Source organism: Stigmatopora argus, chromosome 10 (assembly GCF_051989625.1).
Source record: "Stigmatopora argus isolate UIUO_Sarg chromosome 10, RoL_Sarg_1.0, whole genome shotgun sequence".
Lineage (NCBI taxonomy): Eukaryota > Metazoa > Chordata > Actinopteri > Syngnathiformes > Syngnathidae > Stigmatopora > Stigmatopora argus.
Genome location: NC_135396.1, coordinates 16725955 through 16745963, shown reverse-complemented (window position 1 = coordinate 16745963; position 20009 = coordinate 16725955). Strand labels below are relative to the sequence as shown.

The 20009-nt window shown below is 41.2% G+C and overlaps 1 protein-coding gene across 4 annotated transcripts in view; it reads right to left on the bottom strand.

Moving 5' to 3' along the window:
* Positions 1-13255, bottom strand: part of vezf1b (vascular endothelial zinc finger 1b) — a 34032-nt gene extending 20777 nt beyond the window's left edge. For all 4 annotated transcript variants that reach the window (XM_077612031.1, XM_077612033.1, XM_077612032.1 and 1 more), the window contains exons 1-3: positions 13127-13255; positions 8634-9388; positions 4631-4700 (exon numbers count right to left, since the gene is read on the bottom strand). In XM_077612031.1, coding sequence (XP_077468157.1) covers positions 4631-4700; positions 8634-9388; positions 13127-13222 — 921 coding nt within the window. In that variant the 5' untranslated portion in view covers positions 13223-13255. The remainder of the gene's footprint in view (positions 1-4630; positions 4701-8633; positions 9389-13126) is intronic.
* Positions 13256-20009: the final 6754 nt, after the last annotated feature.

Below are 20009 nucleotides of genomic sequence, written 5' to 3'. Positions count from 1 at the left end.
AACGTGAGTTTTTTCATGTTTTATGCAAGATACGTATGTTTTTTTTCCTCTTGAATTTCAGTCATAGACATCAAAATAAATTTTGTTTAGTGTTTATCTGTTTATCTTTTCTCTATTTTAAAATAGATGGCTGCCCTGGACCTAGGTAAGATGGATGTGGCCCGAGCGAGCAGTGACGTGTCGTCTTTTTATGTGCATATAAGCAGTACCCTCGATTCAGTCATCATTTTTTTGTCCGACAAAAGCGGCTTATATGCGAGTAAATAGATTGGATTGGATAACTTTATTCATCCCGTATTCGGGAAATTTCATTGTGCCAGTAGCAAGAGGGTGATTAGACAGAATAAAGCAAAAGCACAAAGTACAAAGCAAATTAGAGTAAATGGGATCATTAAGAATCACCAAATCAAATCATTAAGACAGAAAAGCAGCAAAAACCCGAAACGAGCAAGAGTGGACGGAGCTACCGCCGCTGGCTGCCACTTGAACTTGAATATGGTATATTGTTTCTTTTAGTTTCGACATCTAAGTGGACAGCTCAGGATCCTTAAGTTTTTCTTGCTATGTTTGTCGAGGCACATAGGCGGACAGCTTGGGGTCCTAAGGTTGTAGTTTTGTATGGAGTACCGCATACATCTTAGGCTCAGGAGTTTTTCAATGTTCGGAAAAATTTGACTGTGATGCGTGGAGAAAAATATCATGTACTATCAATTGCTTGAAACTCATAAAGGAAGCTGATCAATCATCTGTGTGCCTACGTGTCACTCTCTGACTGGAGTATCTGTGTAGAGGAGTCACAGTGCTATCAACGAACACTGTGACGTTACGTTAATTCGCTAATAGTCTGGATTTCTTATAGGTTTCTTCTAAATTGTCATCCATTTTGCACTTATTCCGAGGAAGCGTATTGATAAGTGCTGTGTACTACTACTTGAACTTCCCTTCGAACCCCGGAAATGATAGGATTTTTTTCAAAACAAAAGACTGGTAGTTTAGTCAGCCTGAGTAATACTTCCCTTATGAAAAAAACGAAAACAAAAACGTGAAAGCGATCAAGGCTACCTATGCAATCGATTACGAATCGATTGCCACGCTGAAGTCACACAAGACAAATCATTTGTCAGAACTTGTACCTCGGATGATTGACAGCGCACTCGTGTTACCGAATTCTTTCGGTTTATAGTGCAGTTGAATCAAGAGGGTGGAAGCTGTAGCGATTGTTTCAATTTCAAGGCATTTAAATTGGAAATGTTGTACTTTTCCGAAATGATTGCTTAAAAAAATTTAAGAGACCATTTCTTTGGATTTCGAGACTTTAGGGAGGCTGTACGGGGTCCCGGAGTTTGCATTGCATTTTCGGGTAAACTTTGGAAATTCCGGGGTAGTTGGCAGCTCTGAACAGAGAAGGCGCTGTAATGTAATTGCTATGTAACTATCCTAAACAGGAGCCGCAAAACCGGAGCATGCGCTGCACACGTCACGTGAACGCCGCTTTCTTAATAATCTTCCCCTCCACAAGACTGCATTTATTTTGACCTGGTATCCCCAGTATGGAGGAGCAAGAAGTTAAGGATGAACTAAAGACAGCAGAACTGAAAAGAAAAATATGCACCGATAAAAGTGAGGTGTGGAAAAACTTCAAATTAATTGTTGAATGTGCTAGAGAAACTTGCGTTGGCTTCGCTAAATGTAGTCAATGTGTCGGTTTGCTTTCATACAAAAGCAAAAAGACTGGCACCTTGACACTGAGCAAGCATTTAAACAGCTGTACTGGCTAAAGTGATGATCATCAAACATCTATATTATCATATAAAAGCTGTAAAAGTGTTTAAATGAGCTTTCGTTACAAAAGACAGGCTTCAACTTGTTATTATAAACCCTCCTCCTGAGTCGGGAGTCCCAAGTCTTCACAAATAAAAAATGAAATTTTAGGTATGCTTCGGGCTCTGGCCTGCAAATGAAGTTAATTGCTCGGGCCGGGTCGAGTTGGGCTGGATTTTTTCAGCCCAATGTTTACCTCTAGTCAGTTTACTCATCACCATGGCAAACAAAAAGCATCTCAGAGCTGACCCCTGGTGTAATAGCACCTCAACACGAAACTCTTCTCTCACTGCTGGAGTACGATTGTCATACATGTCCTGAACTATGAGTCCAGACTTCCTCATTTCTAGGTATTCTCAAGATCTATAAAGACAACGCAGTTCCTTCTGGCCTTCCCTGTACTTGTCCATTGCCAGCCTCAATGCAAGCGTTGCATCTGTGGTATTCTTCCTCATCATAAACCCATACTGCTGCTTACAAATATTTACTTCTGTCTTTAGTCTAGCATCCATAACTTCATAGTATGACTTATTAGTTTTATTCCCCTAGTTTCCACAACGTTGTGCTTCTTCTAGAACAGGGAACCTTTTTGATGGAAAGAGCCATAAACAATTCATATTTTTTAAATGTTAATCCTTGAGAGCCATGCTCCGAATTTAAAAGTCAACATACATGAAAATGTGTGCCTTTTTAGTCACTTCACCACTTCTAAAGTACAAAAGTCAGAAATCTTTTGACAACATTGTTACGTTTCTTGCTAATCAAAGAGTATCAATGAGAATATCCATGCAGAAGAGTGTAATGGAAAAAAAAGTATGATTACAAGGCACTTTAGGTAGTTTCAATGCTTTAATACCAACGTAAGGCTCCTATTCCTGCGCTTTCTCGCCAGCAGTTTCCAAAGTTTACCTCGCAGGTTAGCGGAGAGCCATATGCACCCATCAAAAGAGCGATATGTGGTTCCCGAGCCATAGGTTCCCTACCCCTGTTCTAGAAGATGGCATGAGTACACTTCTTCATTCCTCTGGCATTTTCTTTTTCATGATTCATGATCACAAAATAAGTTTTCTAATCCTTTGTATTTGATAAGGTAACAACATAGAGGTTACAGCAGGGGAGGGCAAACCGGTCCGAGGGCCGCTGTGGGTGCAGGTTTTTGTTCCAGCCGATCCAGCACAGACACTTCGACCAATGAGATTTCTGCAGAAAACAAGAAGCACCTGACTGCAATCCACTGATTGCACTTGTAGGATAACAGATTGGTGAAAAGGTGTCCTCTTCATGGGTTGGAATGAAAACCCGCACCCACTGCGGCCCTTTGTGGAATAGTTTGCCCATCCCTGGGTTAGAGCCAGGGGTGGGCAAACTATTCCACAAAGGGCCATAGTGGGTGCGGTTTTTCGTTCCAATCCATAAAGAGGACACCTTTTCACCAATCCGGTGTATTACTAGCAGTGGATTGAAGTCAGGTGCTTCTTTTTTCTGCACAGTACCTGTTTGTCCAGCCCTAGGTTAGACAAAAGGTATGCACTGGTTTAAATTGATATGGATGGTATCATTAGTTTGTCAAGAATTTCTCCTTGAGTGAAGCAAGTCCTAAAGCATATTTAGATTTATAGTCAGTATGACGTGGTTCAAATCTGTGGACACATTCTCATACAGTTGTTTCATATGCTGAAGCAGCAGCATTTGGCTATGTTAAAACTTATACAGTGGTACCTCGACATACGAGTGTAATCCGTTCCGAGACTGAGATCGTATGACGAGGTTCTCGTAACTCGAGCGGACGTTTCCCATTGAAATGAATTGGAAAAAAATTTAATTCGTTCCAGCCCTCTGAAAAAACACCAAAACAGGATATTGGATTGGAAAAATGTTTTATTTCTTCTAATTCCCCATCTATTAACAAAGTAACACATAACTAGTGGTTTAATAGAAATAAAGTGTTTAATCTAACTAAAATTGGGTGGATTTCGCCGAGGGGAGAGGGGCACAAAAGGGGCGGGGGGCTTCGTTTTTTTTTTTTCCACACAACGCACTCGTAAACAGAACAAACACTCCACCCTCACGTTCGCTATCGATGGGCTGTTTGCTGTCGTACTATTCCCTTCAAAATATTCCGAAAATGATGCACACAAATGTCCTCACAATCGGAGAACGCACGACCACTTGCCAACGAGCAGCAGTCTTATCAGCGATCGCACCACTGCTCATGGGAGCTTCGGGGGCGCTGGCTAGCGGCTCCTTTTAGCTTATAGCATCTGTGTTCGCATCCCCTCGAACGGCGCCTATGATAGAGTTGCTACCGGGGATGCTGTTGCGAGCCAGTGCCCCCGATGTTCTTATGAGCAGCCAACGAGCAGAGTCTTTTATCAGCGATCGCCCCGCTGCTCATGGGAGCTTCGAGGGCGCTGGCTAGCGGCTCCTTTTAGCTTGTAGCATCTGTGTTCGCATCCCCTCGAACGGCGCATATGATAGAGTTGCTACCGGGGATGCTGTTGCGAGCACGAGTATACTTCATTACCCAGAAAGCCCTCTTTTCCCCGCGCATGCGCGTTGTGCGTTTCCTGGTCTGAATAGCTCATCCGGTGCTCGTAAATATTGTTATACATGAAAGATATGCAAAAAAAAAAATGCCATGGCCACCTGGCTTGGTCGCATCACGAAATTTTGACCGCATCACGGGCGAATTATTCGATCGAAATTTCCCCCGTAAGACGAGCATTTTGTATGATGAGCGGTCGTATGACGAGGTACCACTGTATTCACAAAACACACAAGTGTTAAATATGGTGTTGAAAACGATTACCGTTACTTGGCACTTGAAAGGCCTCTCTGAGGAATGGACATGTTTGACATGACAGCTTAGGTGATCAGGCCTGAACCAAAAGATAAAGACATTTAGGACAATTGAGGGTAGGCATGGGCGATATGACAAAAATTGTTATCACGATTTTAAAAAAAATCAGTCGATATCTACAATTATTACGATAATTATCACTTTTTTTCAAATTTAAAACTTCAAACTTCTTTGAATATGTAATTACTTTTCTCGTTATTCATTAATGAAAGTAACTAACTATCTAATTTTATAAGAAAAGAACATAAATTATGATTTTAAAGTCTTTTTGTTGTTCTGTTGTGCAATAAAGATAAGACAACTCCTTACACTATGAAAATTAATGAATAACAAAACCTGCAAATATTTTGACAGCCATCTATTTTTATAAATTTTCCTTCAAATCAAAAGTTGCTGTACAATATGAAATCAAGAAAATCAACTGGAGAGACCACTATTGTCAAGAAGACTATTTTCAGCCTCACAAAAAGAAATGATGGAAATTTACGTCAGGTAGCCTATTTACGTCAGGTAGCTTATTATAAAATTTATTTCAAAAAGTTGGATGAACTTAACCCATTTTAACCCAATTTAACAAATTTTAGATTTTTGAAATGATTTCATAACATTTGCATAAATGGGGAAACTCCTTGATATCAACTAAGAAAACAATTACACGCTGTCCTCAAATGAAATCAGTGGTTAAAATGGGTTTAGCACATTTTCGATAAGGCTACTGTTTGTGCATATTTATGGCCCATTAATTATTTTTTTTAAATAAAAAAAACCGATAGGGAAACTTCATTTGGATATTTTACTAGGTGTCCTGCATTTCATAAGCGCTCATTTTGGCTGTGTTATTGTCTTTTTGCTTTCATTTTCCATGTTAGCTGCCTTATCATGACCGGGCGTTTCGTCGAAAGACATTTGGTCGAGGGACAGTTCATCGAACCGACGTTTCGTCGAAAGGACGTTCCGTCGACGGATTCGCCGCCGGACATTTCGTCGAACGGATGTTTCGTCGCCGGGTTCGCTCGCTCCCAAAATTATAATCATGAGAGAGAGAGACAGACGGAGAGTTTACTGTTGAAAGCGATCAACCAGGTAATCTCTCGCTCTCAAAATTATAATCATGAGTGTTTGTAATTGCATTGACAATGGAAGAGCATTAATATCTAAATATCTAATATCAAAATGATCAATAAGTTGCGTATAATCATGAGAGTGAGTTTGTAATTGCATTGACAACGTAAGAGCATTAATATCTAAATATCGCGATCAACCAGGTAATCTCTCACTCTTAAAATTCTAATCATGAGAGAGAGTGAGTTTGTAATTGCATTGACAATGTAAGAGCATTAATATCTAAATATCTAATATCAAAATTATCAATAAGTTGCGTATTATTGGCGTGTGTGTGTGTACATGTTACTCGTCGCCGGATTCCCTCGCTCGCCCCGCCCCCGGATTCGCTCCTATTGGCGTGTGTGTACATGTTTTTCAAACTACGCCCCGTTAGGCTTTTTAATCATAATTTAATAATATCAAAATGATCAATAAGAGCACTCATTTAACTCATCGGACGTCTACCGCCGTCAATGGGAGCCGATGTGTTAAATGAGTGCTCTTATTGATAATTTTGATATTTCAACACCTTGCTGTATTGCAAGTTATAGAGAGAATGAAGGTTCATCGGACATCTACCGCCGTCAATGGCAGCCGGACGGCGGTAGACGTCCGATTCATGTTGACTGCTGCGTTATATATCCACTTAATGGAGCTCTAATAACATAAATAGCATCTGCACCTCAGTCAAGATAAATCGTACGTCTACCGCCGTCAATAGCAGCTTATTGATAGATAGTGTGTTTAATTTGAGACAAAAATAGTATAAAAGAGGCAAGTTTGTCTATACCAGGGGTGGGCAAACTTTTTGACTTGCGGGCCGGAATGGACACTAAAATTTGACAGCATTTGGACACGCAATGTAATTTATCAAACCTGGGGATTGAAATATAAGAAAAGACAATTGAAGGTGAAAATTTATTTTTAAATTTACTTTCAACATTAAGAACATTATTCTTCAACGAAAGAAAGCAGTCTTTAAATTGAGAGCAATGAGCGGTATTGCGGGGCAAAGGGAAATGAATGAGGTCATTGATTTTTACTATAATGTGGACAACGTCGGCGGGCCGGATTAAAAAGCCTAATGGGCCGTATATGGCCCGCAGGCCGTAGTTTGAAAAACATGTACACACACGCCAATACGAGCGAATTCGGGGGCGGGGCGAGCGAGGGAATCTGGTGACGAGTAACATGTACACATGCGCTAATAATACGTAAAATTATTGATAATTTTGATATTAGATATTTAGATATTAATGCTCTTACATTGTCAATGTAATTACAAACTCACTCTCTCATGATTATACGCAACTTATTGATAATTTTGATATTAGATATTTAGATATTAATGCTCTTACATTGTCAATGCAATTACAAACTCACTCTCTCTCTCTCATGATTATAATTTTGAGCGCAAGAGATTACCTGGTTGATCGCTTTCAACAGTAAACTGTCTCTCTCTCTCATGATTATAATTTTGAGAGTGAGCGGACTCGGCGACGAAACGTCCGTTTGACGAAATGTCCACCGGCGAATCCGTCGACCAAACGTTCCGTTCGACGAAACGTTCCGTTCGACGAAACGTTCCGTTCGACGAAACGTTCCGTTCGACGAAACGTTCCGTTCGACGAAACGTTCCGTTCGACGAAACGTTCCGTTCGACGAAACGTTCCGTTCGACGAAACGTTCCGTTCGACGAAACGTTCCGTTCGACGAAACGTTCCGTTCGACGAAACGTTCCGTTCGACGAAACGTTCCGTTCGACGAAACGTTCCGTCCGACGAAACGTTCCGTCCGACGAAACGTTCCGTTCGACGAAACGTTCCGTTCGACGAAACGTTCCGTTCGACGAAACGTTCCGTTCGACGAAACGTTCCGTTCGACGAAACGTTCCGTTCGACGAAACGTTCCGTTCGACGAAACGTTCCGTTCGACGAAACGTTCCGTTCGACGAAACGTTCCGTTCGACGAAACGTTCCGTTCGACGAAACGTTCCGTTCGACGAAACGTACGTTCGAAGAAACGTACGTTCGAAGAAACGTACGTTCGACGAAACGTACGTTCGACGAAACGTACGTTCGACAAACTGTCCGTCGACCAAACGTCCGTCGACGAAACGACCAGGTAGGTTTATTGCTAACCATGCTAAATACAGCTTTTCCTTACCATTTTCTTCTATTGAACGAACATTGGTCTGGAACTACCATTCACGTCGCATCAGCGCCCCTGTTCTTTGCGGTGTTCGGGTGATGTTTTTGCAGTTTAAATTCATCGAAAGTTTATATTATGGTTGACAAAAATTAGTTGCCGATATTTATCATTGTCGTTTTATCGCCCAGGTCTAATTGAGGATGATATAGAGTAGCAGTCACAAACTCAACTGATCTGAGGGCGACTGTAGTTGAGTCTGGGCCGCATCAAGTATCCCACAGATAAGGTTTCTAATATTTATAAAAATAACAACTACAGTAGCGGCCCGGTGGAGCGAGTGGTTAGAGCGTCAGCCTCACAGCTCTGGGGTGTTCAAATCCAGGTCACGTCCATCTGTGTGGAGTTTGCATGTTCTCCCCGGGCCTGCGTGGGTTTCTTCCGGTTAATCTGGTTTCCACCCACATTCCAAAGACATGCATGGTAGGCTGATTGGACACTCTAAATTGCCCCTAGATATGGGTGTGAGTGTGCATGGTTGTCCGTATGCTTGTGCCCTGCGATCGGCTGGCCACTGATTCAGGGTGTCCCCCGCCTCTAGCCCGGAGACAGCTGGGATAGGCTCCAGCACCCCCCACGGCCCTAATGAGGATAAAGCGGTTCAGAAAATGAGATGAGATAAAATGTGGCATGTACCTACCTGGAGAACCCTTTTCCACATACAGAACAAATATAAGGCTTGTGAACTCCACCATCATGGGAGCGTGCGTGATATGTCATTCGATCCTTCCTCTTGAACCTCTGATGGCAGATGGGACATTCAAATGGCTTCTCGTCAGAGTGTGACAACTTGTGGCGGTTCAGATGATAAACATCCCTGAAGGCCTTTCCACACATATCACAGCCGTGATTCTTTTTTACTGGTTTGGGGTTTTTTTTAGGGATGTTCTGCTGCTGTTGGTGTTGCATGGGGGTCATAATACTCGTACCTGATGCTGTTGATGTGGTGGCTGTTGTCAAAATACCAGCTACAGTAGTGACATAAGAAGGGTTTCCATTATTATCGCGAGGTACAGTGGATATGATTGGCACCATGGTGGGAGCTGTTTGTGCTTTCTTTGGCCGCGAAACCATCTTAATGCCAGTGTGGCAGGATTCGTGCCGTCGAAGGTGGTAGCTGTCCCTGAAAGCCTTGTTGCAATAACCACAAATGAATGGCGTCTTCGATTTAGGCTCTTTTTTGACACTAGCAAGTGGAGGTCCTCCTCCGCCTCCTCCCCCAGTTGCACTGGCCACATTATCTTTAAGAAGTTCTGCAGCACTGACTGGTGGTTTCTGGTCCAACAATATGGGAAGCACTGGTTTCTGATCAGGAGGTTCTGTTCCAGAAGTGAGTAAAGGCAAGAGGCTATTCCCGGCTAATTGATGCTGGTGGTGAAGCGCCTCATTGGCCTGCTACCAGGAAGAAAACAAAGGTAGATAATGATTATTCAGTCAGACAGAATAGAAAATGAATGATATATGCACTGAAATGCAGTAGTATCAGAACATGATAATCAAACTAAATAACTGATGTGCACAGATTTTAATAAGCTAAATAATCGATGTGCACAGTTGCAGCTCAACTTTGCTCAGATTGATAAGGGGTGGCCAGTATTCATCTTCCGTAGAAGGGAAAAAAACACCACATTGAGGACATTAGCTGAAAATGTTTTTGTGCAGAACATCGGCATCATTAGGCCAGTTTTGTAAAACCCTCCCTAAAAAATTCTTAGCCCCCTCCTAAAAAAGTTGGTGTTTTATAGTTTTTTTTAAAGAAAAAAGGACAACCTATTCAACATTAAGTGGCGAGGATATGTAAATAATCATAGCCAGAATATAACAATATTCATATAACCTTCATTAATTTAATCATACAACCTCTCATTATTCTCTTAAATAAGATGACAAATCTGTCAGTTTCCCCTCAGTTTTTGTTTTAAATGTGATTCAAACTTGTGTACTCCCCCACTCTTTTGTAGCCCTGTTTTTTCCTGGCAGAACACCCACCATGCTTAGAAAGCACTACGGAAATCCTGTGTAGGGAATACCGACAAGAAATCACACAAAAAAATGCCACATTAAAACTTGACTTCTAGAGCAACTGACTCCTACAGAGTGCCAAGTGTAGCTAGGGACCCTGTCCTTATTCCCTATACATGGCAATTCTTTCAAATTTGTCAAGCTTGTTAACAATGTATGTGGTCTTTGTCATATTTATTAGGGATGTCCTGATGCAGATTTTTTTTCTCACTTTCAGGACTTATTTTCAAATGTTTGGCCATGGTGCAATAGCTGAGTTTGGGCTGGGAATCAACAAAGTAGACAATAAGATTAAAAAATAAATAAATAAATACTTCCTGAACCTTGCAAAATAAACACTCTATTCAAGAGGGCACTTGAATGTAAGGTCAGCACAACAGAAACTTTTGAAACAATCGGTACAGAGAACATCTTAAGTCTGCAGCTGCTAGCACCCATTGTTCAATTGGTTATGGCAGATTCCCAGTGGGATAGACAGAAAAGAGGCTAGTGTGTACTAATATTTTGGCAAGAGAAAAATGAAAAAAATCACCATTCTAGTGGGCTAGTTTACAACTGGTCAGCTCAGAAATGTGATGATTGTGAAAGCTTGTCCCCCCACACTAATTTCCAAGGGGCAAGGTTAAAGACCTGACCCTTGGCTTTTCAGATTCGGCCAAGCATCCCTACCCTGTCAGCCAATCAAGGGGGATGTAGGGATTTTTTTTTTACGGCGGGGGAAGCCAAGGTGCTGTTTTACCCCATTGTGTTCCTTTATGTACAACAAATCTGAGGTGGGTGGGGAATGTTTGGCTGCCACCCGTATCCCTACTGAATAAAAGGAGCCATGCTATTTGTTTTAGCATGGTGGGGTGAGTTGGGGTCTGTTCCGCATTGGCCAATCGCTTTTATATTTGCCACACTGCAGTACTTTGAGAAGAAACATTACTGCATTACTGTTACATTTTTTTACTGGAGATCGTGTGACCGAGTCGATAATCTGCCAATTTGCCCTAAAAAGCCAGCGGAATCTACATGGACTTGAAAGCAAGCATCTGAAAAAGACACCAGTGAAACCCTTCAAAGCAAGTCATGGCTGGTTCAAGGATTTAAAAAAACGAACACTCGGTTCTGAGCCATGAAGAAGTCACGAAGTTCCGAACAAAAGCCCCGGTGTGTGTATCGTAATCGAAGTTCATTTAAGTTAAATTTAAAGTGTATGTTGTTACGAGCGCGTTGCCGTCAAGTCTCACTCCTGTCCTTTCTCTCTCTCCTCTAGACACTCTGTGCTACCGTCTGTCTGTACTAAATAATGTCACATTTTAGTATTGAATATCATAATGTCTAGATTGAAATTTGTTACTTTTTGATTAGGTGGTGAACTAGAACAAATAAAAAGAGGTTTTTCCATTGTGATATCTTGTTTTTGGTTTTTTCAGAAGGTTGGAACGGATTAATTTGTATTTGGCTGATTTCTATGGGAAACATTGATTTGAGATACGAGTAAATTGACATACAAGCTCGATGCCGGGACACATTAAGCCCGTATCTCAAGGAATTACTGTACTACGCCATTTAAAGACATTACACCCCAATCACGCTGATAAGATGCTTGAGTTTTTTCAGCAAATGCTACTGATGTTATTGTCCAAACAGGTAAAGACTCCCACCCACAACCAGTTGCAAGTGTAATCCATTTTAATTGAATTGTTTTGATGAATGAATATACCCAACTTTTTGCAAAGCCAATCGAGCATCCAATAAACATCAATTCAACAATCTACAGAACTAATTAACAAATCTCAACTGTACAATCAGTTTTCCTAAATAATTATTTTCTCATCAAAATGGAGATGAACCGAAACTTAAATTCTAAAAAAGCCAAAGTATCCAAAATTCAGAACAGCAACTGATGTGAAAATCATAGACGTAAAGAATATTTACTTGGATGTCAGCAGTATGTCAATGTGATTACCAAAAATAATATACTAAATCGAATAATCTCAACCACAGTTGAAATCTCCATTCATTAAAATCTATGTTATTCAAGGTTTGGGTGATCTACTGTCAAATGACCTTAGAGAATGTACGAAAAACATTTTCCAGAGAAACATTGATTTATTAACAAATTGTTACAAAGAAAATAAGTATAAGAACTGGGGCTGTTTATATGTGAAATGTGTTGTTGTTTTAGAGAGACCCAACAGACAGAACATTGTAATTATGCATGACCACATATTGTAATCAATTAAAATATTTTTCTTTTCATCTTTTATTTTATCCCCTTCATGCACTGTTGTCACTCGGGTGAGAAAAGGCAAATGGAGTCACAACTTCTTAATTGTGACCTGTTTCACGTTTCTAATTTATCAGGGGCCAACAAACTTTCCAATAATAGTCGATTCTCAACAAAAATCTTTTAAAGACTTGATGCGCTGCATTCTCTGATGAAATTATTGTAGTTGAAATCAATGCTGCCACGGGTTGTTTGAACATACAAAACTTTTTAATTGTTGAGTTTCAGATTTTCACAAGGGTCCCCCGCGTGCTTCCCATCATTGACTTGAGTTAACATTTTGTTATCAGCTAACTTGGTTATGTTGCCAGCCCACTTTCCTCTAACGTCCTATATGGGCGTATCCTCGGTAGTTATAGTAAATCACTCACAGAAATCTGCGAATTGAACGGCGAATGTGGTTGATGTACTGCTGAGGAGACGCGAAGCCTCCTGTGCTAAACGATTAGCCGACAAGCTTAGCATGGCTAAATGGAACAGCAATCGCTAGGGCTTTTCACGTAACGCGCGCGCAACAGAAGCTCATTGGAGATTTGGTGAAAATACAAGAATGTATAACAGCGTAAAAAATGCGAGAAGAATGCTATACGAACATCTCAAATACACTGATCTTGAGGTCATCGACGCATTACACCGAAGTGGCACTCATCTTGATACAGTAGTTTGCTTATGGGTGAGCTAGTTGGAAAGCTAATGCTAACACCTTTGTTTTTGCTGAGCAAACTGTACTTCAAATTCAGAAAGCAATTGGAACATCTTTACTTGGCTAAGATTATTTGCAGATTTCTAGAACGTGCATGCCCTTGCTTCGACGACTTAAGTCCTGTGTTACTTACTTGAAATAAAAACGTACTCCAGCTCGGTTCCATTTCAACTCTTGTGCCAAAACCCGCAGGAAACCAAGAATCCTCAACAAAGCAGCCGCTGAACATGGCAGCAACTTCCTGTCACCCAGCGGTCTGAAACAAATAAAACAGACCAGTGGCATAAAAATGTTTATTTCCACACAAACGCTAAAATATGATGTTTTAAATAGAGGGGAACAATATTATATCTATACTATTTATTAATTATTATGCCGCAAACGATAGAAAAACATTACATTACAACTTTGGGGGAAAAACGAGAACATCTACACAAACCTACGACTGCTTGACCAATCCGACAACAACATCCACTTTCTGCAACTCAATGTTTATTTGTTTACTATGAGTGTAGTTGTTGTTGTTAGAAAATTCTTTGTCTGATAGTGCCACACCAGAGAAAAACTGCACGTCCAAACGACACACTAAACACGTAACTAGAAGAAAGGCTGTGCAAAATGGACCCACCCCATTTTTTTCTCAAGACAACATAAAACAATTAATTTTCGGTAATTTTAAAAATGTTTTTGGTGATAATTTTCAATTTTTTGAAAAAAATGCGTATTTCAACCAGACTACACAAATTGAAGACGAGGAAAAGTAGACTCAATTAAATTATTTAGCTCTTTACGAACAATCACAGCTAAATGTAGAGCAAAACAACTCAAACATGAGAAACACAAAGACAATTTAAACACTGAAAAAGAATAAAGTAATACAAAAACAAGACAAGATACAACAGGAAACCACAATTTCAGTTGCCAAATACGTAAATACAGTGGGTTGTCAGGGCCTGCAAGGTCTTCTCTGCTGGCCTAAAAAAATCTGAATTACAGGTAAGATCGGGCCAAAAAAATCCTGCCCGACCTGGCCCGGCCTGCGCATATTAGAGCCTGGCCCGGCTTGCGCGTATTAGAGCCTGGCCCTGCCCGAGCCCAGCGAATTAACTTTATTTGCAGGACTAAGCCCAAAGCAAACCCGAAATTTCAGATTTTTATTTGTGAGGACTCGGGATGGATAGATATGGATATATGGATATATGGATATAGGGATATACGGAAATACGGATATAACGGATATATGGACATATATATATTTTTTATTTTATCTTATTTTTTCTAACACAGCAAACAACTACACTCATAGTAAACAAATAAACTTTGAGTTGCAGAAAGTGGCTGTTGTTGTCGGATTGGTCAAGCAGACGTAGGTTTGTGTAAATGTTGTTCTGGTTTATATATATATATATATATATATATATATATATATATATATATATATATATATATATATATATATATATATATATATATATATATCTATCTATCAAGGCCTTCTCTGCTGGCCGAAGAAATATCTGAATCATATATTATATTTTGTCCATCAATGCTTATTAAATAATTCCAAATTGTCTGTTAGCTTCCTTTCATTGCTTTTCCCCCTGGTTGCACTGCTTCCAGATGTGTGTTTTCATATTAATAATAATAATCTTAATAATCGAACATAGGCTTTGTCATCATCATTGACTCAACAAAAGCTTAATTGTCATCATACCCAGAAACTGCGTATGACGAAATTGGTAGTGCTTCTCCACAAGTTGCATTTTCCCGGTAAAAGACGCAAATAAGTGAAAATAATTTCAGACTCGTAATTTGGCATTCTGCCGTGATGGATACATCGCATCACCCCCCGAGCGGATCACTTACCTCTCACAGTCTTTCACTTACCTTCAGTCAGCCAGTAGGAGGCAGATCACCGCCCAACGTCTTTTCATGTTACCTGTTACGTCACTCCGAAGTTATTACACATTTGAAGGGATTGTGTGTCATGTTACCACAAGTTTAGAGTCCTGATGGATGTGGGAAAAAACTGTCCTTAAGCCTATTTGTCCGTACTTTGTGAGACCTATAGCGTCTGCCAGAGGGCAGCAGCTGGAACAGATTGTGACCAGGGTGGTATGGGTCCCCGATGATGTTCCTGGCTCTGCTGAGGTAACGAGGGCTGGAAATGTCTTCCAGTGAGGACAGAGCGCAGTCGACGATCTTCTGGGCAGTGTTTATCACTCTCTGCATGGCCTTTTTGTCTGCTCCCGTGCTTCCAGCGTACCACACTGTGATGCAGTATGCCAGGATGCTCTCCACAGTGGCTCTATAGAAGGTTACCAGAAGCTTAGTGTCCAAGTTGTTCCTCCTGAGTACCCTGAGGAAATGGAGTCGTTTCTGGGCCTTCTTTACTACTGCCGTGGTGTTTGTAGACCAGGAGAGCTTATCTGTGACGTGGACCCCCAGGAATTTAAAGGACTGGACCCTGTCTACACATACTGCATTTATGAGGAGTGGGGCCAGATATGTGCTGTTTTTGCGAAAGTCCAGGATTATTTCTTTAGTTTTCGTGGTGTTCAGTGTGATATTGTTCACCGAGCACCACGAAGAGAGTTTGTTGACCTCAACTCTGTAGGCCGACTCATCCCCTCCTGAGATGAGTCCGACCACAGTGGTGTCATCGGAAAATTTGATGATGGAGTCAGACTGGTGGATTGGTGTACAGTCGTATGTGTACAGGGAGTACAGAAGAGGACTCAGTACACAGCCTTGAGAAGATCCAGTGCTCAGTGTAATGGAGGAAGAGAGGTGGGGACCAAGTCTAACAGTTTGTGGTCAGTTGGTTAAGAAGTTCTTTATCCAGCAGCAGATGGAAGAGGATAGTCCAAGGTGGGAGAGTTTGTCAGTCAGAATGTCCGGTATTATAGTGTTGAAGGCTGAGCTATAGTCAATGAAAAGCATTTTCACGTAATTATCATGGTGCTCCAGGTGGCTCAGTGCTGTGTGTAGAGCAATGGTGATAGAATCCTGACTGGACCTGTTTTGAATCATTTAAGCAATCACATTTCAACCATTATTTGTTGTCACGGTCTACGGTCACGATCTACCTCAAGGCCTTCACAGTCAGTTCTGCAGGCTCTGCTGCATTAAACAAGCGTCGATAAGACTGTTGCTTTAACCAATCAGATTTCGAGTTGGCAACACCACAATGCCTTGTCGCAGGCTATACGTCATTGCCTTCTCGCACGCGTAGGGATACATCATCGCTTTCACCAACTATGATTGGCTAGTGATTAGCCAGAGCTACCAAACTGTATCACAGGCTCGACTTTCAGCATTAGCTTCGATGGCGATAGAAAAGAAGGAAGAACGAAAGGAGGATGGATATTGTGTACAGTTAAGAAGGATTTTTGGTGAGTAAAATATGGCTATATTGCTAAATAATATTTCAATTATGGGCCCGGTTCTGATATCTGAAAGGCTCCAGTGTTTGTATTTAAGCTACAGTGTTTGCATTTATATCACTAAATGCTGCTAGGAAGTGGATTTTACCCCATATTAGTGCAATTTTTGCCGTTTCGCCATTGACGTCCATCGCTGTCTTTTCCCAGGGAAATCACCCCCCTTGGCCCAGTTGTAATGTCTGAAAAGCTCCAGTATTTGTATTTAATCACTAAATGCTGCTAGGAAGTGGATTTTACCCCATATTAGTGCAATTTTTGCCGTTTCGCCATTGACGTCCATCGCTGTCTTTTCCCAGGGAAATCACCCCCCTTGGCCCAGTTGTAATGTCTGAAAAGCTCCAGTATTTGTATTTAATCAATAAATGCTGCTAGGAAGTGGATTTTACCCCATTTTAGTGCAATTTTTGCCGTTTCACATATGGACGTATTGACATTCATCGCTGTCTTTTTCCCGGGAAAATGATACTCCGGGCTCGGTTCTGATCCCTAAAAATCTCCAGTATTTGTATTTAATCAATAAATGTTGTTTTCGGCTGGATTTTATCCCATTTTCGGGCAATGTTTGCCAGTACGCCATTGCCGTTCATCGCTGTCTTTTCCCGGGAAAATCACCCCCCTGGCCCAGTTGTAATGTCTGAAAAGCTCCAGTATTTGTATTTAATCATTAAATGCTGCTTGGAAGTGGATTTTACCCCATTTGTGTGCATTGGTTTATTGATTATTTTTTATGTGTCGCAGCTGTAGCTGCAGTAGAGGTTTTATAGCCATAAAATAGTTTTTGAGGGTTGGATTGAATCGTTGAAGGCGCTACAAGAAAATGCACGGACCGCCACTGATATATATATAATATATATATATACAGACGCTCCCCTACTTACGAACATTCAACTTACGAACAACGGTACATACGAACATGTCTGCAAATTGCGTTTAAGTCCAAAAATGTTCGCAAGTCCAATTTTGTATTTCGCCCCTTTTTCGGAGTAGTACTTCTTTCCGCCACTAATACCGACGCCTGGCGCTGTGAGAGCTCAGCTCACCCAGCATCTACCTTCTTCTTCGTTGCAATGCGGAAGTGCGTGAATGTATCTCCAGTGTGCAAAGAACCTTTTTCATTTGTATCATTAAATATCTCATGCATCCAATATTGAATATGGTTGGTAAAAAGCTAAAGGCTTCTATTGAGGGAGTTGCAAGGAAGAGGCAAGCCATTTCATTTGAAACGAGTGGCAATAATAACTAAGCTTGATGCGCGTGAGAGTGGTGAGCGTTGCACATTCAGTACCATTTATAAACAGAAAGATCGAGCAGCAGGACCCAAATATTGAACGTTGCACAAAGTTTGCAAATCAATTGAATGATGCCATACAGTGCTACCTCATCATTTATGATGAAAAAAAGAAGAAAACTGCAATCGTCATTAGGTCGCTTCTTTTGGCCAGTTTCTAATACATAAATCTCTCTCTCTACAGTACTGTACATATTCTCTCCATTTTATTAAATGTTTTTTTTTCAGTACAAACCAATGCGTGTTACTTATACAAGCCTTAAACATACAAATGCACTTGTATAAACCTTCAATATACTTATATCGGCCTTAAACATAAATTATAATACAAAATATAGCACTGAATCAACTTACAAACAAATTCAACTCATGAACAACCGCTCGGAACCAATTGCGTTCGTAAGTAGGGGAGCGTCTGTATATATATATATATATATATATATATATATATATATATATATATATATATATATATATATATATATATATATATATATATATATATATATATATATATATATATAAGAACAAGATGGCAGAAAAACAAGATGGCAGAAAAACAAGATGGCGGCGCACACGGATGCAGCGGCTTTTGGCTTTCCAGTTTGGTGTATTCTTTTCTCAATCCTATCGTTATTTACCAACATCTGCGAGGCAAACTTTTCCTACAGTCGCCACGACTTAATTGCTATCGGAAGGAGATGCGATATATCCGATGTCACAACGAACTACCAACGAACCTACGATATCCCCGAGGACATCTCGAGACCTCCGGGACCTCCGTGGATAGTCAGCCCACTCAAAGCACGACGAAGGAGGCGAAGGCGGCGGAGAGAAAGGAAGCAAAAGCGCGGTTGTCGGGCGGGCCTTGCTGCTAAGCTAAGTCAACAACCACACCGAGCACCGCTCCCGAGTATCTTTTTGACCAACGCCAGATCCATCACCCACAAAATGGACGAGTTGGAACTTCGAATTGCCACCAACAGCTTTGTTAAGAACTGTAACATTATCCTCATCACGGAAACGTGGCTACACCAGCAAATCCCGGACGCTGCGGTTTCGCTAGCTAGCCGAACGCTTTTTCGGAACGATCGTTCAAAGGAACTAACAGGCAAAAGCAGAGGAGGAGGACTTTGCTTGTTCATACATAATGAATGGTGTGGTGACAGTAGGATTATTGACACTCACTGTTCTCCGGACTTAGAGCTATTGGCAGTACGGTGTAGGCCAGGGGTGTCCAAACTATTCCACAAAGGGCCGCAGTGGGTGCAGGTTTTCATTCCAACCCATCAGATGACACCTTTTCACCAATCGGGTGTCCTACAAGTGCAATCAGTGGATTGCAGTCAGGTGCTTCTTGTTTTCTTCAGAAATCTCATTGGTCAAAATGTCTGTGCTGGATCGGTTGGAACAAAAACCTGCACCCACAGCGGCCCTCGAGGACCGGTTTGGCCATCCCTGGTGTAGGCCCTTCTACCTACCGAGAGAGCTAGCCGTCGTCATAGTAACGGCGGTTTATATTCCTCCTGATGCTAACGTCAACACGGCATTAAACCTCCTGCTAATGGCTGTAAACAAACAACAGCTTGACCATCCCGATGGAGTCTGTATTGTTGCTGGTGACTTCAACAGAGCATGTTTAAAGACTGTTCTACCTAAGTTTATCCAATACGTAAAATGTCACACGAGGGGAGACAAAACTCTTGACCATGTTTATTCTAACATTAAACATGCTTACAAAGCCACTTCCCTCCCTCACCTAGCTGGATCAGATCACCTCTGTCTAGCCCTCACCCCAGCATACACTCCATTCCGGAGGCAAACAAGACCACAAATAAAGACAATTAAAACTTGGCCCGAGGATGCCCTTTCTCAGCTGCAGGACTGTTTTTTCCGCACCAAGTGGGAACTCTTTGAACACGACAACCTCCAGGACTATACGGACGCTGTACTCTCCTATATCAAAAACTGCATGGACAATGTCACTAGGAATAAACAAATACGGGTTTTTCCAAATCAAAAACCCTGGATGACCAAGGAGACTCAGGCACTCATCAAATGCCGTAACACCGCTTTCAGATCAGGGGACAAGATGAAATATAGAGCTGTCAGAGCTGATCTGAAAAGAGGCATTAAAAAGGCCAAGGCAGAATATACTAAGAAAATTGAGGAGCACTTCACAGACAATAACCCAAAGAAGATGTGGCAGGGAATACGACATATTACCAACTACAATAACAATAATATGTCTGTTAACGCAGATGCCTCACTAGCGGAGGAAC